Below are 23,574 nucleotides of genomic sequence, written 5' to 3'. Positions count from 1 at the left end.
CCCCCCCCCCCCCCCCAAGTTCAAATAGACAAAAAGATGCAATATCTTCTTGTCAGGGATTTTTATTCCCTTCACCCAGAGTTCAAGATGATGGGACGAGTTCATGCATATCTCCTCTTTATGCGTGTGGGGGGAGCAATCAAAAAAGTATTTGTCCTCTCATGTTCCACAGTGGTTTGTCCTGGGGTCTGTGGGGCAGTTGATAACACCTCTTGTGACAAACTAGTATTTCAAACTTGGTAATGTTTCTCACCTGACTGGTGGGGAGAGGAGATGGGGTTTACAGTTACAGAGCAAACATTTCAATATTACCTTATAACATGGGATATAGATATTATAGGTGAGATTTCTATATGTAGCAACATACAAGCATTTCATAGAGTCTAAACACTAAATATATTCTTATAAGACTAATACCTATTTTGAACAAAACTAACATATAGGTGACCTGGTCTGCTCTCCAGCTACAAGGTTGTCAGTTCTTAGCTAATGCCTGCAGCCTGGGCAAGAGCTGGCATCTGGCCTGAAAGCATCACAACTTGCACTAGGCAGCCACCAAATTTTAGTTCAGTGACCATTTCTCTCGATCAGAATGAGGTCTGGTATTGAATTGCCCCCTGTTGAGAGGATTTTTTTTTCTTAAATTATCTATGATTTGTAGAAACTCCAGGTTGAAGTCCTCTGGTTTTTCTTTGTCTGGTGGTAGTGGTGCCATGTCGAAGGGCAACATCCATAGACAGTTTTTCCAAGTGCTGGGTGGGTAGGAAGATGCATAAGTACTTTTAGCAAACTACCTGTAATATAAATGAATGAGTTCTGTGTAATCAAATACCTGCTCATGCTCTTTATATTAAAAAAACAAAACAAAACAAAAAAACAAAACTTTTCCATCCTAGAAGAAACATGCAGATTTTTAAAAACCCCATCTGTGAAAGTTTGGAGCTAGTTCAGCACTAAGTGCAAATACACTTTTTAAAGAATGTGATGCTCCAGCAAGCACAATTGCCTCCATGGTAGATGCTGCAGATGTAGATGGCTGACAGTGCCTGATCTTTGGAAAAAGCCTGAGAACCTAATGTATAAAGATGGGAAGCTTTGGCGGGAGATGGTACCTGATCTTATTAAGGAAAACAATGTCACATTTCAATTATCCCTTTACTTTTTTCTCTCATAGAGGGGAGAGGAAGACAACAGGCAACAAACCAGCCAATATTTATAGACATAAGTTCAAGAGTGCTCAGTATCTCCCCATTGGCCTATAATAATCTTGGATATATAGATGTTCAACATTGTTGAGCAAATAAGAATTCCTGTTATAAATTGGGGGGCTCATCAGTTGGAAACAAAAGATTGAGAGAGACCTGGGTATATTAGTTTGGTTGCAGATGCTGAGCCATCAGCATGATGCAGCCATAAAAATGGCAAATGCAATCCTAGGGTGCATCAGATGAGGTATTTCTAAAGAATTATTACCTCATCTGGAATACTGTGTGTAATTCTGGGTTCCCATGTTCAAGAAAGATGAGAAGGGGAATGGAGAACCTATCTTATCGGAGGAGACTAAAAGAGCTTGGCTTGTTTAGCCTAGCAAAATCGGGGGTGTATGATTACACCCGGATGCATTTATAGAGCATAAACACCAAGGTGGGAGAAGAGCTGTTTAAGCCAGTGGCAATTTGGTACAAGAAATAATGGGTATATACTGGTCATGAATAAATTTAGGCTGGAAATTAGAAGGCTTCTAACCATCAGAGGAGTGTGATTTTGGAACAGCCTTTCAAAAGGAGTAGTGGGGTGCACAGCACTTAATTAGTTTTAAGGAGGAGCTTGATAATCCCATTCATAAACTTACATGAAGGGGTTACCTCTGATCGTGGGGGACTGGACTTGGTGACCCAGGAAGTCTCTTCTAGTACTATGTTCCTGTGTCCAAAGCTACAAAATTCGTTTTTAAAGTCTTACCAAATTGTCCCGCTTCAGATAGGTCTTGAATACTGCAGAATTTGGAGGCCGGGGGGGAACTGCAGGAAATCCACTTCCTTCTCACAAAATGCTATTGAACCTATTCCACAGGGTGAAATATGGAAGGAATTTTATTCCAGCTTGGTACTAAAGGTTAGGAAGGATATGCTCAGTCCTGGATTTCATGATACCAGATCACTGTTTTTTGCACTATTTATGTCAGCATATATAGTCATGTAAAGTTTAGCATTCTCAGACTATCATCTCAGCATCCAGAACACGGGGTGCATATGCAAACATGCTTTAAAAGTGGTTATTTTTGAGATGTAAAAAAAGATTAAAAACAGCTGCCATTCCGTGGATACAGTTATAGTTATGGTTTCAGATCAACTTGTTAGCAGGCTAATCTGGAAGAGGATGTGTAATTCACTCACATTTGCTATAGCGACATTAATTTCACTGGGAAGTTATAAACTGTATTGGAAATACTGTTTTACACTCAGAATTCCAGATCCATTTCATTTGTTTTCTGACATGCTGTACTCTTTCGGTTTTCAAGTTGTCCAGCCTGCAACTTGCTCCTGTGGTACTATACTTAGCCATTTTAAAAAAAAAGATTATACACATGACCATTCATCTGGACATGGGCTATGGATTCAAGATGACTGAAAGAATAAAGTCGGTTACCAAATTGTGCAAAAGCAGTGCATCTAGAATTCTGTAATCAGTGGATTTTACAACTAGGACACTATAATATTAGCATTACTAACCTTTGTATATATCCCAGACAAAAAGTTAAAGCTTAGAGAATGTATCTAATTTAAAAGTAACAAAAAATTAAAGATGTTGCCTGATAGATTGTGTATTAATTATATTGATTATTTAAGAATTTCTAGTTAACGCTCTGAAGTTTGATAGGTTCTTGTCCCAAGATCAGGCCTAGTATTAAAATTACTGTTCAGTTGGGAACCCTGATGTGCACAATTTCAACATTCACATGCAGGAAAACCCTTCTGGATTTGTAATAGCTTGATTAGTACAGTTCACAAAGTCACCAACATGCTAACCCAGCAAAGTTGATGGAATGTACATCTGAACATCCATATACCTACACTATCTCTTCCAGAACAACCTGCAATGTTAGTCCCTATCTTTCTCATCACCATCACCAGTGCCGTAATCGTGGCACGTCCCAAGGGCTACAGCTCTCCCTCTCTAAGCACATAGACTGGTATACAACTTTTATAATATGTTATGCTGACACCACTATGCCTAATGCATATTCAGTAAGGGTTTCTCTACTCTTCCTTATTTGTATTTCTTCACCTTAATAATGCGGGGTGTCTCTATAGGGTACTATATTAATGATTTTAGCTTATTACCATATTTAAGTCAAGTCATTGTCAAGGCAAACTTGCAGTTAAGCATTTGCCAAAATTTAATCCTAAAATATCCAAGCCTAGTATCAGTTCAGTGTTCTTGCAGTTACCTGGTATCATTTTGTACGAACTTCCCCTGTAAACACACCTTTACCAGTTCCCTCAAAACTCAGAGTAACTGTCTGGTAACTTGCTCTTGCTTAGGCCATGGGCCTCAAAGTCTTATGCTAACTGCTCAAGCTAATGTCTTACAGGATGTAGACATGTAGGCTCATTGTTTTATGCCTTAACTTATGCCTATTCTTTACTTAGCAAATACTTAGGCTACACAGGGATGTTGTAACTATCCCAAAACCAAGCATTATAAACTCAGCAAATTCAGAGTAAGGCCACACTTAAAAGAAATTCAAATATCTTAAGGTAATAAATCCACTGTTTTCCCCCCGGAATATCAAATCAAGTGCAAAATCATATTCTGCATTTTAAATGCTACATTACACTCAGTTAGTGTGACGTCAAACACTTTTCTTTATGTTGCGATGTAAGAAAAGTCTAAGGCCACAGCATTATTCCTGAACAGAATTATGTGTCTGTCATTAACCAATAGAACTTGTTTACTTTGAATGTTGCAGCATATATTGGAATATATATAAAATACATGAAATACTTAAATCCAGCTAAAAGATACTATACTAACTACAGTATCATTTATTTACAGTCATTCAGTTCGCTGCGGCCAATCCACCACAATTCGTTGTTCTAATGTATGTGGGAATACTTTAAATTGTGGTAGGCATAACTGTGCCCAGGTGTGCCATGTGGGAAAATGTCATCCTTGCCAGCTTACAGTACAGCAAGGTAGGTATCAGACATGTGGAAATGTACTTAGATTTGTATGTTCAGTAGAGTTGTTTTTCAATTTCTTTAAGTTAGCTAACTGCTAGTAAACTAATAAATTAGAGTACAAAAGTGAACAAAATAACAGGTAATCTTTAAGGCCAAGATTTTTTAAAAATGACTGTTGAAGTTGCACTTACTTTAAAATGGGTCACTAGCCCTTATTCTTTATATGCAAGTACATCTTAAACCTTTTTATTTAGTAATTATTTCCTGAACACTGAAACAACTTAAAATTCATTCTAATATTTCCCAGGAACATGTCTCAGGTTTGTCCTTTTGCTGATGCAGCTATATAAAGAGTTTATTTGTTCCAGTAAAACCCAGAATTAGGCTCGGTTTTAATCTAAAATTTGGATAGTGCATAAAGTCTCTTCCAGTATAGTGGGAGTGGTGACTGCCATAGCTTTGTAACTGCTTTCAGTTGCTTATATCATCTTGAATTTCACCTTTTCGGATTAAATTTTTCAAGCTCAATCTTTGCCTGAAAGTAAATATTTTGGGGAAAGTTTAAGCAAAAAATGATTCAGCCACTTTTGAGAGTGGAAAAACAAAATTAAAAAACAAAACAAAAACACTGGAATATTATTTTGATTACTTTCAACAGTAAAAATGGTAGGAAGTTGAATTGTTGTATGGAAATAGCTCACATTAAAGAGAAATGCCTTTGTTCCATTGAAATTTGGTTTTGTGTTGATTAAGTTATAAGCCTTTTAAAAATGACAGTCTTGAAGATATGCAGTATGTTTTAAAGACTGGTTTTCCACTAAATTTGTAAAAAATGCACAGCCAAGGAAGGCAATTAGCACATGCACAGACTAGATTTCTGTACAGCGAAAAGTGTACTGATGGGCACCATCAAAAGGTGGAAACAGAGCTGCTTTCATCCTCTTTAATATTGGCAGTAGGGAACTTTGCTTCAGTGCATCTTAAGAGCCCTACAGCTGGGGAAGTTCAGCCAGCCTGCCTTCTCCTGTTGTGGACTTCCAAAAGTATATGGACAAGAGTGGAGCAGGTAGAGCAGCCAGTGAGTGGAGACGAAGGTGTGATGGTGAGTTTGGCCAGTTTTTCTTGCTGGCCCAAATTTTAGGGATGAGCGCAAATGAACAAGGGGAAGGAGACAAAAGAAGGCAGCTTCCCCTGAAGATGTGGAAGGTATAGAATCATAGAATTTCAGGGTTGGAAGAGACCTCAGGAGGTCATCTAGTCCAACCCCCTGCTCAAAGCAGGACCAATCCCCAACTAAATCATCCCAGCCAGGGCTTTGTCAAGCCTGACCTTAAAAACCTCTAAGGAAGGAGATTCCCCAACCTCCCTAGGTAACCCATTCCACTGCTTCACCACCCTCCTAGTGAAAAAGTTTTTCCTAATATCCAACCTAAACCTCCCCCACTGCAACTTGAGACCATTACTCCTTGTTCTGTCATCAGGTACCACTGAGAACAGTCTAGATCCATCCCCTTTGGAACCCCCTTTCAGATAGTTGAAAGCAGCTATTAAATCCCCCCTCATTCTTCTCTTCTGCACACTAAACAATCCCAGTTCCTTCAGCCTCTCCTCGAAAGTCGCGTGCTCCAGCTCCCTAATCATTTTTTGTTGCCCTCTGCTGGACTCTTTCCAATTTTTCCACATCCTTCTTGTAGTGTGGGGCCCAAAACTGGACACACTACTCCAGATGAGTCCTCACCAATGTCGAATAGAGGGGAATGATCACGTCCCTCGATCTGCTGTCAATGTCCCTACTTATACAGCCCAAAATGCCATTAACCTTCTTGGCAACAAGGGCACACTGTCGATTCACATCCAGCTTCTCACCCCCTGTAATCCCTAGGTCCTTCTCTGCAGAACTGCTGCCTAGCCATTTGGTCTCTAGCCTGTAGTAGTGCATGGGATTCTTCCGTCCGAAGTGCAGGACTCTGCACTTGTCCTTGTTGAACCTCATCAGATTTCTTTTGGCCCAATCCTCTAATTTGTCTAGGTCCCCCTGTATCCTATCCCTACCCTCCAGCGTATCTACCACTCCTCCCAGTTTAGTGTCATCTGCAGACTTGCTGAGGGTGCAGTCCACGCCATCCTCCAGATCATTAATGAAGATATTGAACAAAATCGACCCTTGGGGCACTCAGTTTGATACCGGCTGCTAACTAGACATGGAGCCATTGATCACTACCCGTTGAGCCCGACGATCTAGCCAGCTTTCTATCCACCTTATAGTCCATTCATCCAGTCCTTACTTCTTTAACTTGGCGGCAAGAATACTGTGGGAGACCATATCAAAAACTTTGCTAAAGTCAAGGAATAACACGTCCACTGCTTTCCCCTCATCCACAGAGCCAGTTATCTTGTCATAGAAGGCAATTAGGTTAGTCAGGCATGACTTGCCCTTGGTGAATCCATGCTGACTGTTCCTGATCAATTTCCTCTCCTCTAAGTGCATCATAATTGATTCCTTAAGGACCTGCTCCATGATTTTTCCAGGGACTGAGGTGAGGCTGACTGGCCTGTAGTTCCCCAGATCCTCCTCCTTCCCTTTTTTAAAGATGAGCACTCCGTTAGCCTTTTTCCAGTCATCCAGTAAAAAGGTTTTTAAATGGTACTGTATAATAAAACATGCATCCAACTTATCTATTTGCTTAAAAGTGAGATCTTCTTTTCCCCAAGAGTATACTAATCCCCCACTGACAAGCATTTTAACTCATGGGACAGGAGATTTCTTTTTATGAATCTCAGCTCCAGTCAATATTTGTGCACTGTTCTCTAACCCATTTTGTTGTTACCTGATTAGCTTTGTCATTCAAGTTGTTTCTTTACTGTCGTTGATTTAAGTGTCCTTACTTTATTAGATTGGAACCTAAAAGACATTTTCACTTTTGTTAAAGTCAAGCACAGCCTGCCTGAAAATTATCCCCTTGCCAAATTTTAATGTTCTATAGGAGATTGAGTGGTTCCAAAAAAGTCAGAAGAATTTTTTTGTAATGGACAATGGCAGCCTAATTATAGGGGTTGGTGCTGTGCTTCTTTTAATTAATATTGCAATGGATTTGCTATCACTGCAAATTATACAGATTAGTAATTCTATAAATTATATGTATGATGAGTACAGCTAACACTTTTCCATCTAAAGGCTGAATGCATCCTTATCTTTTATCAGTGAGTTTACTTTCAAATTTGAGAGAAGTCTTGCTTCAGACAGGCACTTGCTTTTAATTTTTTTACAGAAAATCTTACTTATGTGTGACCCCTACGACTTTTTTAATCAGTAGTTTGAAAAGTAACGGAAAACCTGTATAAAAGTACATTTAAAGAAGTATACTTAAACACGCACACTTTTCAAATGGCTAAAAGTATTTTACCTCTGGTCTGATAACCCATGTGGCTCCTATGATGTCCAGATGTCTAGTACAGTATAATAATAATGGTACGTTTCTTTGTGATATTTACAAAGAAAATGCTTGCATTTCTTTTTTATGTAAATTTTTTGAAGTTTTAGTTTAAGATGAAAGGTCTCATTCAAGATTAATTTGCATTATTTTTTGAATTTCAGGTATTGCTGTACTGATTAAGCCCTCTTTTGCAAGTAGTTTGTCCTTTTTATTGCTTCTCTCTTTTATTAGTATCTTTTGCTAATAAAAGTAATATAGAAACTCAGTCTGTATACAGCTACAGAAGTGTATACAGAGAAGTCTAAATAGAGCAACTAAAGTACACTTTTAAAGGTTGTTTTTCTACATTTTGAATTTTTATGTTCAGTTTTTCAAATTTAGTATTGTCCTGCATATACAGTGTTTAGTGTTCCTTGTTTGTGGTAATATTGGGTTTTTTTCTTATTGTTTGATTTCCCATAGTCTGCTACTGTGGAAGTACCTTTCGAGATGTATTGTGTGGAACAAATGAAGAGTTTTCTGATGGATTTGGAAAGTTCTCCTGCCAGAAGACATGTGACAAGTAAGGGTCTCTTTCTCCCTAAAAAACCTAAAGCAAAAATTACATTTTATTCAACACTCAGTGACTGTGATATCCTTATAATTCCTTATATATTTCTTTTTTAGAAAATTAAATTGTGGAAGGCACAGCTGTATGCAGATATGTCATCCTGAGCCCTGCCAACTTTGTCCACGACTTCCCCAAGTAGTGCACTCCTGTCCTTGTGGGCAGACTCCTCTTAGCAAATTACTAAAACTAGGATGTATTGAGCGTAAACTGTGCACGGATCCCATCCCATCGTGTGGAAAAACATGTGGCAAACCTCTACCTTGTGGTAGCCGTGGTAACTAGAACTTTCTGCTTTAAACACTTACAAACGCATTCCATTATTAAAGAGACAGGTAGTCCAGATTATTTTTAAATAGATTCAGAATTAACAAAAATTCAGTATGAGTAGAAAGTGTTCATGGTGGTTGTAGTCAAGTTGAACTTATAAAAGCCTCCACAGAATTTGCAACCCAAATCTTGAATAATTGTAATTGTACTTGAGAACCAGAAAGTGCAGCTGTCTAGAAACAAATGAAACTGACCAGCTTTTTTAGCACTGCCTATGTGGATCCACACTGTAGGTGGTACACATGTTGTGGGAGGCAAGTGCAGAAATTTATAGAAAACAAGTGGCCAGTGGGACTGCATATGAACCCTGCCTGTGTCTCCATGTCCTTAGTTCCTCCAGATCTTTCTGGCCAGCCAGCTGAGTTCTACAGCATGTCATTTCCCTGTCAGTCCCCTTTATCCTTTACAGAAAAGTTAATTGTAAGCAAACACGTATATACAATAAAAATGTAACTTTTAAATGGCATTTGCTCTGGTGCTCTTGTGGACCTTGCACTTTGCCTCACTGCTCCCGGGGATAGGGTCCAAGGTCCACTCTGAGATCACTTACTGAGAGTCCTTCTGTTCACCATGGATCAGGTGAGGCAGCATCTACTACTTGAATGACTCCTTGCTGATGGGTCCCTTCAGAGATAAGTTCACCATATCCATATGGAATAAAAATATCTTAGATCTGTTAAGCTACATGGGCGCAGTTGCCCATATCGCAGAAGACCCAAGGACAATTGTGTAGAAGAGGCGAGCGAAAAAAAGGCTTATATCAGCAAGATCTCCTTTGCCTAAGAGTCTTCTTACCAGCAATTCTCTCCTCCAGCCCTCTTTATTATCAGTGTAAAGGGAAGATGAAGATGCTACTGACAGTCTTACCTTTCTTTATTGTCAAACGGTTGTCAACGTTGGCACGCTCTTCCTCCCTATTCTTTTCAAGGGTTTTTAAGAGTTTGGCTCCATTAGTCTCCCAATAAACCTTGAACTTTTGAAGGCCAACTTAAAATCACATACTCTCCACAGATCTGTTATACTAAGTCATCAGCCTATTTGTCATTTTGAAGGCAGAACCGGTCCTGCCAGTAAATATTCAATTTATTCATAAATGATCTGGAGAAAGGGGTAAACAGTGAGGTGGCAAAGTTTGCAGATGACAGTAAACTGGTCAAGATGGTTAAGACCAAAGCAGACTGTGAAGAACTTCAAAAAAAAAAATCTCACAAGACTAAGTGATTGGGCAACAAAATGGCAAATGAAATTTAATGTGGATAAATGTAAAGTAATGCGCATTGGGAAAAATAACCCCAACTATACATACAACTATACATAGCTACAACTAATCAGGAAAAAGATCTTGGAGTCATCGTGGATAGTTCTCTGAAGATGTCCATGCAGTGTGCAGCGGCAGTCAAAAAAGCAAACAGGATGTTAGGAATCATTAAAAAGGGGAGAGAGAATAAGATGGAGGATAACATGGCGAATATCTTATTACCCTTATATAAATCCTTGGTACGCCCACATCTTGAATACTGCATACAGATGTGGTCTCCTCATCTCAAAAAAGATATACTGGCATTAGAAAAGGTTCAGAGAAGGGCAACTAAAATGCTTAGGTGTTTGGAACGGGTTCCATATGAGGAGAGATTAAAGAGGCTAGGACTTTTCAGCTTGGAAAAGATGAGACTAAGGGGGGATATGATAAAGGAATATAGAATCATGAGTGGTATGGAGAAAGTGAATAAAGAAAAGTTATTTACTTGTTCCCGTAATACAAGAACTAGGGGCCACCAAATGAAATTAATGGGCAGCAGGTTTAAAACAAATAAAAGGAAGTTCTTCTTCACACAGCCAACTTGTGGAACTCCTTGCCTGAGGCGGTTGTGAAGGCTAGGCCTATAAGAGGGTTTAAAAGAGAACTGGATAAATTCATGGAGGTTAAGTCCATTAATGGCTATTAGCCAGGATGGGTAAGGAATGGTGTCTCTAGCCTCTGTTTGTCAGAGGGTGGTGATGGACGGCAGGAGAGAGATCACTTGATCATTACCTGTTAGGTTCACTCCCTCTGGGGCACCTGGCATTGTCCACTGTCGGTAGACAGGATACTGGGCTGGATGGACCTTTGGTCTGACCCAGTACGGCCATTCTTATGTTCTTATGTCAAGCCAGGCCGTAAAATCCTCTAAGGATGGAGATTCTATCATCTCCCTAGGTAACCCATTCCAGTGCTTCACCACCCTACTAGTGAAATAGTTTTTCCTAATATCCAACCTAGACCTCCCCCACTGCAACTTGAGACCATTGCTCCTTGTTCTGTCACCTGTCAACCCTCCTTCAGGTAGTTGAAGGCTACTATCAAATCCCCCCTGACTCTTCTCTTCTGCAGACTAAATAAGTCCAGTTCCCTCAGCCTCTCCTCAGAAGTCATGTGCCCCAGCCCCTAATCATTTTCGTTGCCCTCCGCTGGACTCTCTCCAATTTGTCCACATCCTTTTTGTAGTAGAGGTCCCAAAACAGGACGCAGTACTCCAGATGTGGCCTCATCAGTGCCAAATAGAGGGGAGTAATCACTTCCCTCTATCTGCTGGCAATGCTCCTACTAATGCTGCCCAATATGCTGTTAGCCTTCTTGGCAATAAGGGGACAATGTTGACTCTCATCCAGCTTCTCGTCCACTGTAATCCCCAGATCCTTTTCTGCAGAACTGCCGCTTAGCCAGTTAGTCCCCAGCCTGTAGCAGTGCATGGGATTCTTCCGTCTTAAGTGCAGGACTCTGCACTTGTCCTTGTTGAACCTCATCAGATTTCTTTTGGCCCAATCCTCCAATTTGTCTAGGTCATTCTATCCCTACCTTCCAGCATATCTACCTCTCCCCCAGGCTTAATGTCATCTGCAAACTTGCTGAGGGTACAGATCGCTGTAGTTAACTGTATGTGAAGCTGAATGTGAAGATGATGCATAAGTTCTAGCTCGGACAGAAGGGTCTACCTGCCTATTCCATGGCTGAGGCTGTCATGAGCATATCAGGAACCAAGTCCATCCCCTGGCTCCTGGTCAGCATTGGCCCTAATTTTCAAAGTAATTAATGGATTCAGCCTCAGCTATGTCAAAGACTTAAATTCAACCTGTGAACTATTTGGGGCTGATGTTCTGTTGCAAACTGGGATTCATTATATCTTTTGATTCAGATGACAAATTTTGAAGTTTTTGCTTAAGCTATGAGGTGCATAAATAGTTATTCTAGAAATGAATTCCATATTAGTCTACTGACCATTTGGTTATCTTTTGCTGTGGATTTTATCTCAAACTGGCATGCTGTTTAGGGGTGGATCATTTCCTTCCAAGGATTGACAGGTCAGGTTTAGTCTTCAGACTGAAAATTAGGCTGGAGTCCCATTGTAATGAATGTGTGGACCTTATTATTTGGAGAAAGGAAATTTTCAGATAAACTCGGATACATTTTTGTGTCTGTTCAGTATTCTTCATGTGAAGCAACTTGCTCTTTAGAGGTGGGCAAACTTTTTTCTCCAATAGATGTTTCTCTCTAAAGAGTGCCAAGTTCATGCACACAAGTCACTATGCCTCTTATACAGTTTGGATCCATGCAGGCAATCATTTTGAAGAACCACAGATATTATGGGAAGTGGCTAATTTTTGTTTTCCTTTTCCAAGCTAAATAACCTACAGAAGGTCACTATACATAGTGAAAAACGAATGTTTAATTTTAATCCGTTTTAAAAAAAAAAATCAAATTATACATATACGAAAATTTTGTGTTCAAAATGGTTTTTAACATAGTGCTCCACAATTGTTCATCTGGTTATACAGCACCACATTAAATCACAAGTTTGATTCTATATATTTATATGAAAAGTGTTTAGCAAAGAGTCTATTTTTAATACTACTAGTATAAAAATTGTGAAACTGAAACTCTAGAGGCCATAGACTTATTAAAATGAACGAACAAACAATTTTGAACCTTTTTTTAAATATTTAAAAGCAATACACAACTTTAAGTTGCAAATCTTATAATGCACCAAATTCTTACACTTTTTTTGACATAAAATCTGTAACATATACATGAAATACTAAGGGAGGATGATTTGAAGGCAGTGTCTTGTGCCTGCAGCTCCCAACTCATGCAGAAGCCTCAATGTGATCACTGATGTTCATATGACATAGATATAAAGTACCAATGTTAAATTAAAAGGTTTAATTTACAAATCATTCTTACATTTCGTTTTTGATAGATTTCATTCATACATGTGAAAATCTTTGCCATGAAGGAGAATGTGGACCCTGCTCTCGTACATCAAATATTTACTGTAGGTGTTCCTTCAAAACAAAGGTAAAAGTTTAAACATTAATCTCTAGTACCAAGCTCTTGAGCACTCTTAAAAATTATCCAGGGGAAGGGCGCGCTATACACTGTAGTAGCAAGTAGTACTGCCAGGTTGTAGAACCAGTAAAAAATAGCTAGCTCAACATGTGGGCCATTTACTTATGTTTCATCAAGTTCAGGAGTGTGCTTTTCAGTTTATATGTACATGATTTTATTCGTTAATTTAGCTGTGGAAAACCCATCTTCTACTACAAAACTACTACAATTCAATGAATGTTTTTTCAACCAAAAGCATTGTTAGAAGCATGTCATGTGCATAGTGTTTTGATGTGGAATTTTGGAGAGTGGTGTTGATGCTGTGGAATGTTGCTAGTGCTGCCGTATTAATGCTGCTAGGGCTGCTATTCTTGGAGCTCTGGTGTTAGCTGCACTAGAAAAAATGCAACGTATTGATTCATTAGTCCTTGATCTCATTCCTTAAGAAAGCCCACATGCTCAGTTTGGTGGCAAAGGCACTCGGCCAGGTTTACTGTCAACAAAGCACTGTCCTAGTGCCCCATAGGACGAGGTACCAGTTCAATCAATAGACCAGGATGCTATCCCCTAAACTATTACAAAGATGCCCTGCATGATTTTCTTTTCATATATTGATACAAACAAGTTACATATTATATTCCATATGCTTTTTGTTATAATCCTGTACCTTGTATGTGCTAGTTTGAACAAAACATCTTCATCCATTATCCTGTCCTTCCCTCCTTATCTTATGAGGGGTCTGTGGGTCCATGAGTGTAGCATTTCCTAGAAATGTGTTTATGCAATTACTTGAGAACTCTGGGCATTTCTATACCATCCTCTCAGGTCAGGAATGTTCTTTCTAATACACCTCTACCTCGATATAACGCTGTCCTCGGGAGCCAAAAAATCTTACCACATTATAGGTGAAACCGCGTTATATCGAACTTGCTTTGATCTGCTGGAGTGCGCAGCCCCGCCCCCCCGGAGCACTGCTTTACCGTGTTATGTCCGAATTTGTGTTATATCCGGTCGCGTTATATCTGGGTAGAGGTGTACCTAATGTGTTGTCATTCTGCCAAGGCCTGGCATATGCTGGTTCACAGCCTTTGATTAACACTGTTAGTTATGCCTAGGGCTCCCGCAAGGCTTACGGGGAGTCATTTGTTTAGCAGTCTCCTTTTCTTCCTCACTCTATACATTTGTACAGTGATCCAGCACATTGTCAGTTTGTACATTGCCAGTAATAGGCCAATTGTTTTCTTATTATTGTGTGGAACCAGATCTTTGAAGCAATTTGATAGCTGTTGGAGTCTTAATGAATGTGACATTCATGTGTTCAATAGTATCTTCAAACATGTGTATCTGATGTTTCTGTGACTTTGCCACCAAGGTCCAATATGGTCCCTACAAACTTGCTTTCCTGATAAATGTTTGGGCATAAGTCCTAGGATTATCTCTTATTGCTGTGAGTTCCACCATAGCATTTTTTAGCTTTTGCAGCTCCTCAGAGAACTCGAGATCCTGTCCTTGAAAAGTAAGAGTGAAGTCTATCATGAAATACCACGTGTCCTGAAAATGGCATTTCTCAAGACCGTCCCAGTCATGGTGTTAACCTTGGCCATAGTGGCAGCTGATTGGTCAAACATCTTGGCATCTGGACTGCTTCCCCTATATGAATTTACAAAATGCATTACAAGTCCAGTCTTGCTGCCTCTTTATCACAGGAACCTGCTCTTCTGTGAGTAGTGTCCCTATGGGTGTTCCTCTTCAGGTGTACATGTGCCCATGGGTCTTCAATCGAAGATGTTCGTTAACCGTGTCTGTTTGGTCCACATGTCCTATACATCCTCATGCCATGCAATGAGGCTAAATAGGTCTGCTTGGGCAGACCACCCTCAGTTCCTTCTCAACCACCTCGGCTTGAGATGGAGTTTTAGCAGGTCCACCTCAAGTGTGCCTTGGCGAAAAGAATTTTTTCCTAGTTTATAGTTTAGTTCAGTCTAGTCTGTTAGATCAGCTTAGTTTAGTAGTTGGGAGGATTATTTTTTCTTCTTCCCTCCTTCTGGGGAGGCCTGTCTTCCTCAGGAGGGCATGCCTGGCTCACCAGGGTTTAAACCAGAAGTAGGCAAACTACAGCCTGCGGGCTACATCCGGCCCGTGGGACCATCCTGCCCGGCCCCCGAGCTCCTGGCCCGGGAGGCTAGCCCCCGGTCCCTCCCCTGCTATCGTCCCTCCCCCACAGCCTTAGCTCGCTCACTCCACCACCGGCACAATGCTCTGGGCGGCAGGGCTGGGAGCTCCTGGGGCAGCGTAGCTGCAGAGCCTGGCCTGACCTGGTGCTCTGTGCTGCGTGGTGGCAGCAGCGGTGTGGCCTGGCTCCAGCGCCACGAGCCAATGGTGCTCCAGGCAGCGCGGTAAAGGGGCAGGGAGAAGGGGGTGATTGGATGGGGCAGGGGTCCTGGGGAGCCGTCAGGAATGAGAAGAGGAGTTGGAGGCGGGGGTCCTGGGGCAGTCAGGGGACAGGGAGCGGGGGGAGGGAGGGAGGGAGTGGATGGGGCAGGGATCCTGGGGGGGCCTGTCAGGGAACAGGAGGGGTTGGATGGGGCAGGAGTCCGGGGGGGGGCGGCAGATAAGAGGTCGGGGCCAGACCACGACCCCCCTCCCCTAACCAGCCCTCCATACAATTTACGAAATCCGATGCGGCCCTCAGGCCGAAAAGTTTGCCCACCCCTGGTTTAAACATTGCCTTGCTTGCCAGGAACCCATCCTGGTTAGCAGCAGCACTGCAAATGTGTTTGCTGCCTAGAAGAGTCACATATCCCACCTAAGTGTGGCTTTTGTCCAGCCCTTAATTCCAGGGTGAAGAAGAACCTGGAGATCAAGTTGAGGCTACTTATGATGGAAGGTTCCCTTTGCCCTGCTTCAGAGCCAGGTCGGCAATCTCCAGGCAGATCCAGTGTCCCTTCAAACTTGGCTCAGCACTCCCCCAGAAAGGGAAAGACTCCAGAGTGCTCCTCAAAAGGTCTCTGGAAGAAGAGCTCTGACTCTCCTTGTAAAGAGTCTGCTCTGAAAAGACCTTGGTCTCCCAGTAGGTCAACCATCTCAGAAAATTCAACCTCTTGAACTGGTACGGTAGAGACAAGGGGCTCCTCCAGTTCCAGCGGGACTGGAAAACCCTGAAGCTCATCTAAGAGCAAACACTCCTCCAAGCAAGCTTTGGTTCCATCTGGACATGATAGAGATAGCAAAGAGGGACGTTCTTCCAGACTGATACAGTTGGACATAGCTCTACCTCTGGTGGGTTCCTTGCTATGGTATAAGGCTAAACCTCCATCAGTGCCCACCTCAAGGTGCGCTAAATCTTCGGTGTTGTGCACTTCTAGAGATAGGTGGACAGTTATATTGGTTCATAACTCCCTGACAGACAGGTTAAGCAGATGCTTATCTGCAGACCAGAAATGGGAGAGCCACAACACATTTCTAACCAACATATTCGCACAATGGGGTACTCCGCTGAGACTTCTTTGCATCCCAGATGAACAAAAAGCTTACCATGTATTGCTCCAGGGGAGCCATAAGCTGCGATTTCCAGGGCGATGCTCTCCTGCTTTCCTGGATGGATGACCTCAGATACACCTTTCCTTCCTTCCCCCTACTGTAGAGAAGATGTACAGAAGATCTGTCATAACAGAGCCACCATTATCCTCCTAGCACCCTACTGGTCCAGACAGTTCTGGTTCACGGAACTCCTAATGATGTTAACATACCAACCTATCAGGATATGACTATTTTAGGATCTCCTAGCTCAGGACGGGGGTGGGGGGAGATCAAGCACCCTAACTTGGGCTCACTCCACCTTATGGCCTAGTACTTGGATGGGCGTCAGAAATAAAACATTCATGCTCTGTCCTTGTTTGGGTAAGGATTTGCTGAACTAGAAAGGATTCTACTAGAGCCTGCTACCTGGCTAAATGGTGGTACTTTTCAGCCTGGGTACCTCACCACCCCCCTGTGCATTCCAGTTATCCTAAACTATCTCCTCTGCTTAAAGACTTCAGGTCTGGCTCTAAGTTTGCTGCGAGTACACCTAGCATTGATTAGTGCCTTTCTCCTTCTGGTGAAGGGACATTCTGTCTTCATGCACCTGGCTACTGTGTGATTTATGAAGGGCTTGATCAGAACCTTCCCACCGGTCATTAAACCTACCTCTCAGTGGGACCGTAACCTTGTCCTGACAACTCTCTCAGATCCGCCCTTTGAACCTATGGAAATATGTATAACAATACCTACAGCAAAACTTCCCCCTCCTGGGGGTATTAGAGCTCACTCCACGTGAGCACAAGCTACTTCCACGGCATCCTTATTGGACATTCTGCTGCAGAGCAGCAACTTGGAGGTCTGTCCACACGTTCATGACACACTATGCTCTAACTCAAGCTGCAACTGTATACCAGCTGCTTCCTTGCACTCTCCTCCAGTCTGAACATTGCTTACCAGTCAACCACATGTGGAATACACACAAAGACAATCACTCGAAGAAGAAATAGAGGGTACTTATTGTAACTGGAGGTTCTTCAAGAAGTGTGTTCCCTAGCTGTGTTCCCCTACTTGCCCTCCATCTCCTCTCCTTCGGATTCTGTAAAAAGAGGAACAGGAGAGGCGCTGACCCATACTGCCTCGTAAACCCTCAGTTGGGAGCACAAGTGAAACTGTTGTGCATGTGCGAGTGAAGAGACGCTGCTTTGAAGAATTTCTGGACTCGGGCACATGGCATACATGTGTACCCACTTGTGGAATACAGATAGGGACCACATACTTTGAAAAACCTCCAGTTACAATCAGTAACCTCCATTTACTCACTTTTTGCGGTAACTGTGGTTCTTCGAGCTGTGTCCCCCTGTTGGTGATCACTACCCACCCTCCTTCCCCTTTGCTTCAGAGTTTCCTCTGTGGAACATTGCAGTAGAGAAGGAGTTGAGGTAGTTTGCCTGCACAGACCTCTATATCCTCTGTGTGGGGGTACAAGAATGTATGGGACAGATGCACAGGCCGAGTGGAGGCTAATGAAAATTTCCAATTGAAGTTGCATGGGGTACACACACACCTGAAGTGGAGTCCCTATAGGGGGGCACATCTCAGAAAAACAGTTTTTACTGCACAGGGTGAGTAACGTCTCCTTATGTGTGTCATCAGTTATTGGCTGCGTGTGTGTGTTCTCTCTGTATGCTGCTCTTGCTCTGGCCAGATAGCCTGTCCAGCAGGCTCCAGTCGACCTGTCCAAGAAGATCACAGGCTCCATTCAGTAGCGAAGGAACTCAGCCAGGTTTATTGTCCACGAAGCACTGTCCTAATGCCCTGGCTCAATGGTTACAGGTACCCTAACATGTATGCCCATCACAATGGACTGAGCTCAGTGAACGGCGGGACTTTCCATTTCCCCCCTTGGCTAAACAACACTCTCTCTGTGACCCCTCTTTTATACCTTGATACAAACAAATTACTTACTGCCCCTCTGATGTGGTTAGTTACCACCCTTTACATTGTACTTCTTGGTTTAATCAAAACATCTCTATCAATCATCCTATGATCCCGACCTTCTCTTTAAGAGGGGTCAGTATGTCCCTGTATCGTCTTTGGGGAGTGTGTTTACACCATAACCTTGTATTGGGGTTTTCTAGAACTACCCTTCTAGAATGTGCTTACTTGACTACTTAGTGCCTAAGCGTGTTTGTGTTTTTGCAACGCCAGTCCTGTTCTTGCCAAGTTCATGTATTGGACACTGAACCTGCAAGCAGGCATCTACATTGTAAGAGGGCAGGGCTTGACTTTAGTTTGGGCCTTAGGTCTTATACTAGGCCTCATGTCTCAGGCTCTCTTTCTACTACATTCCCCCACTTTTTGTCTTTTTATGGGGAGGATGTTTTAACCATCGTCCCGGAAAAGCATAATGCATGGACTGAAGATGTCCCAGCGGGCTAACCACTATTATATGGCCACCTTATTTTACCTTCTACACGTTCATGCCCTATCTGTTCCTTGGTCTGCACATTCCCTCGTATGACTGGTGGACAGATTTTAAGTTCCAATTGTGTGTTAGTCCCTTATGGTGGGCCTGGGACTAGCTCAGGGACTTTGAGGAATGTCATTTTATGTTTGAACCTTTTTTTTGGGGGGGGGTGTACATATGACAGTGCCTCATATTTCAGCGTCACAATGCTTTTCTAATCCGGTGTTGTAGTCTGACCCTTTTACTTTGGTACTGCAGATGGCAACACACTCATATTAGGGCAATTACAGTTACCACCTGTATTATCATTAGTAGTAGGATTAGTGTTTTGCTATGTATCTAAGAAGTAAAACAGAAGTTTGGAGTAGAGACATCACAAATGAGGCCTTGTATATAATTTTTTGTAATTATTTACTACACAGTACTGTCTGCCCATGTTATAGGTTACCCTTATTGCTGGTTGTCACCCTCTACTCCTGAGGGAATTCTGCAACAAAATTTTTAAAAATTTCTGTGCACAATATTTTAAAATTCTGCATATTTTATTTGTCAAAACACAATATTATCACACCAGTTTCAATATTTTGGTAATTTATTTCAAAATACCTGTCAGCAAGTGTGTCTGACAAAAAAGATTCAGGAAATGTGTGATTGACAAATAGATTCCTTACTAGGCATGTTAATATAGAACTTTGAGTAATTCATTTAAACTACAATATAGAAACATATTTCCTGCACCCCTCAGAAGTACCAAGGCTTGGGGGAGTAAGAGGTAATGGAGGAACTGAGGGAGAAGGAAGGAGCCTGGGAGTGAACTTGGAGAGTTGTTGGGTGTGGGTAGAAGTATGGAAGGGTTTCTTTTCGTGGGGGGAGGAGGGGGAGGGATTGCTAGGGAGTTGGGAAGCCTCCCCTTTGCAGACCCTGGCTGACCCCAAGCCTCTCCCATTCAGTCAGGCACATCTGTCCCTGTCCCTGTGTGTCCTTGCACCCCCTCTTCCCATGTGGCCCTCCATTCAGCCCCTGGTTCAGTACTGACACCCCACTAGCTCCTGTGCCCGTGCCCCAGTCTGTCCCACTCCCCCCACCCCCCCACTAGCCCTTCTGAATCCCAGTCTGTGATCCCCCAGCAGCCCTGTGGGCCCCACTCTGCCTCCTAACTTGGCTCTACAGGCAGGCTGCTGTGATGAACTAAGGGGCTAGCTGTTACTGCGAGTCAGCTGGCTGTTCTGGTGCCACAGCAGCCTCTGGTGGGTGAAAGATGGAACTGCAGCACTTAAGTAGAATGTATTTTCGGGGTGGGGTGAGGGGCAATTCTGTACTAGATGTGAATTCTGCGAGTTTGCAGTGGCATAGAATTCCCCCAGGCGTAATCCTCTGATAAGCTTCGCTGAGCAGGAAACGGGAACAGCTAGCTTCTGTGTTCCATTGGTTGCATACCTCTGATACACCAGTAGTTGACGTAGATCCAGTTATTTTTTTATAGATGCTGTCTTCCAGATAACCTACTGAATGGACAGTAACCAATTTACCAAATATTGCTTTGTCAGGATTTAATATTGTTAACCAGACACCGAACAAGATTGTTTTGCTTCAATTAGGATGCAGTGTCACTGACTCCAAATTATGATTGGTACTAACAGGGAATTTGTTTACACAATTTGACATATTGCCAACTCATCACTGTTTTTGTTATACACCAACAATGCCAGTGCCAGCTAGCTGTTTATTACTAATAAGGTTAAGTGATTAAAAAAAGAAAATGTTTCCTAATGAGTTGGTTATGGAAATTACATAGTAACTACCATAAATAGTACAAATAACTTCTTTACTGGTTTCTTGTTTGTTGCCATTAGTTAGTTAGTTTTTTACCTGTGTGTTGGTTAAACAGTTTAGCAATGTTATTCTAAATGGTGTACAGCAATAGAACAATAATACAGTTGCTTTTACACAGCAGCTAAATTCATTTATATTTCAGTGGTAAAGATTTAAAACCAGCAGCACATAAACTCACTTTACTTAATAATATACAGTTTAAATGACAGTTAGATGTGGTCCAGCTAGTGGTATTTAGCTGATTGCCTAACTAATTGTCCATATATGGTAGACTGAGGTGTAGTTGGCGAGTCTGTTGTTTATAAAGCACTTCATTTTTCTTTTCTTGATGCCTGGTGGTTTCTTCACTGTGTACTGATATCTTCTGGTGTCTTCAGTCTGTAGGATGTAACCATAAACAGCTTAAGTTGATTAACAGAATAAAGTTTTTACATTTTCTCTTGTTTTCAGTAACCCAAATTTAATACACAGATTAACTTAGTGTGCATTATTTATTTTTTATATACTAAATATAGTGCTTAACTGCTGAAATAGATGTTCACGATCTTCTGTGAGAAGGGGTACTGCTCTCCCCTGCTGAGCACTCTGTTTTAGTAAAAGAGTTAGTAACAGAATTGTTTTCTAGAGTTAATTTGCTTGTAATACCAATTCCACTTCTGCTAATTGTTTAGAAGCACAAACTTTAACCACCACTACTTCCCTTTAACATAAATTAAAGAAAAAGAATATAAACATTAAACCAAACTGAATTTTAAATGCCGGTCTATGAAAACACTTTGAGGGTATTAAACTTTTATAACACTTAGTTGTATTGGGGAGAAGAAGGTGTTAACGTGTTGAAATTATTTGGTTAGTTTTAACATTTTGGAATATAACCAGACGTGGTTTATATTGATACATTTTTTTACCATTTTTGCTATAACATTCTTATAGCTATATTTTAATAATAAAGGTGCAAACAAGTTTATAAAAACGCAAACAAGAAATTGACATTTTGTTAATTGAATTACTGGTCATGTTTCCCTTTACATTTTTTCCTTTGAATAAAAAATCCCACTGTGATTAATAAAAGATAATTCTTTTTGTTTGCCATTGCATTATTTGTTGAGGCAGAAATATATGTACATATATTTATAACTGAGGCCTTTTTGAGCTTTTGCAAAAAAAAAATTAATTGGTGGTTTGTTATGATAGTTATACCCCAACCATAATATTAAAATAGTGTGGTACTATTTATATTTTAAAAAAAAAAGTATAAAATTGACTTTTGTTGCAACAAAATAAAAGACACACACACAACACAGGACAACATACAAGACATACAGGCCAAAATCACAATTAAAAATCAATGGCACCAGAATTATATTTATAACTATACAAGATAAGGCATTAAGAACCTTAGGTATTAAAGCAATGCATTATAGAAAGTAAACAGGTACAAAAGAGTTAAAGATCTAAATAAGCAAGTTATTACCTTTTTATTTTAAACTTTTAATAAGAATTGATAAAAAAAATCATATTAAGTTATTTTCCCCCTTTGTTGTATTAGGTTAATATGTTAAGGCATTTTCCATTTCTTTAGATTACTTTACTTTAAAAACTCTGCTATAGAAATGTTTCAAATATTAGTTAATGGTTAGAATTAGAAGCAGAGTCTGCATTTCTGTTGCTTGGCAACCATATCTTCAAGAAAGTTAGGAGATACGGTTGGTAGATCACAACAGTGATAGCCTTGCACACTTGTGCCATCACTGCCCCAACAGTTGACTTTCCCACCCCCAACTAGTTTGCAGTTGCCTGGTAACTGTCAGGTGTTGCCAACTGCCAAACAGTGATGACCTCCCATATTTGTACCAGTATCGGTTTTCAAAATCAAGTGGTCTGGCACTGGATCATTGATGCAAGCTCAACATAACTCGAAGAGGGTATGCTTTTTCATCCTGAGATACTGCAGCTACTGGTCTCATGGGAAGGAAGTCTAAAGGGAAAAACAATTGAAGACAGTTGACAGTTTTTCAAAGTGACATTATTAAGGGCACAAGAGCAAACTATCTCACTGCGTAGGAAAGATAGTAAGTATGGCAAGAGACCACCCTGGCTTAACCAGGAGATCTTCAATGATCTACAAATCAAAAAAAGAGTCCTACAAAAAGTGGAAACTAGGTCAAATTACAAAGGATGAATATAAACAAATAGCACAAATATGTAGGGATAAAATTAGAAAGGCCAAGGCACAAAACGAGATCAAACTAGCTAGAGACATAAAGGGTAACAAGCAATTCTACAAATACATTGGAAGCAAGCGGAAGACCAAGCACAGGGTAGGCCTGTTACTCAATGGTGGGGGGGGGGAGGGGGCAATAACAGAAAATGTGAAAATGGCAGAGGTGCTAAATGACTTCTTTGTTTCGGTTTTCACTAAGAAGGTTGGTGGTGATTGGACGTTTAACATAGTGAATGCCAGTGAAAATGAGGTAGGACCAGAAGCTAAAATAGGGAAAGAACAAGTTAAAAATTACTTAGACAAAGTAGATGTCTTCAAGTCACCAGGGCCTGATGAAATGCATCCTATAATACTCAAGGAGCTGACTGAGGAGATATCTGAGCCATTAACGATTACCTTTGAAAAGTCATGGAAGACGAGAGAGATTCCAGAAGACCGGAAAAGGGCAAATATAGTGTCAATCTATAAAAAGGGAAATAAGGGCAACCCGGGGAATTACAGACCAGTCAGCTTAACTTCTGTACCCAGAAAGATAATGGAGCAAATAATTAAGCAACCAATTTGGAAACAATCAGCATGGATTTGTCAAGAACAAATCGTGTCATAC

General features: G+C 41.1%; 1 protein-coding gene across 4 annotated transcripts in view; it reads left to right on the top strand.

Annotated features, from left to right (window-relative positions):
• NFX1 (nuclear transcription factor, X-box binding 1) overlaps positions 1 to 23,574 on the top strand; it is a 196,391-nt gene that overhangs the window by 69,577 nt on the left and 103,240 nt on the right. For all 4 annotated transcript variants that reach the window (XR_004644583.1, XR_004644584.1, XM_034761492.1 and 1 more), the window contains exons 7-10: positions 4,060 to 4,199; positions 8,084 to 8,183; positions 8,288 to 8,505; positions 12,794 to 12,891. Coding sequence is in view for 2 of the 4 variants with exons in the window: in XM_034761492.1 (XP_034617383.1) it covers positions 4,060 to 4,199; positions 8,084 to 8,183; positions 8,288 to 8,505; positions 12,794 to 12,891 (556 nt within the window). In the remaining 2 variants the exon portion in view is untranslated. The remainder of the gene's footprint in view (positions 1 to 4,059; positions 4,200 to 8,083; positions 8,184 to 8,287; positions 8,506 to 12,793; positions 12,892 to 23,574) is intronic.

Source organism: Trachemys scripta, chromosome 2 (assembly GCF_013100865.1).
Source record: "Trachemys scripta elegans isolate TJP31775 chromosome 2, CAS_Tse_1.0, whole genome shotgun sequence".
NCBI classification, from domain to species: domain Eukaryota; kingdom Metazoa; phylum Chordata; order Testudines; family Emydidae; genus Trachemys; species Trachemys scripta.
The sequence above is the reverse complement of the archived record's forward strand: the minus strand, read 5'-3'. Positions and strand labels throughout refer to the sequence as shown.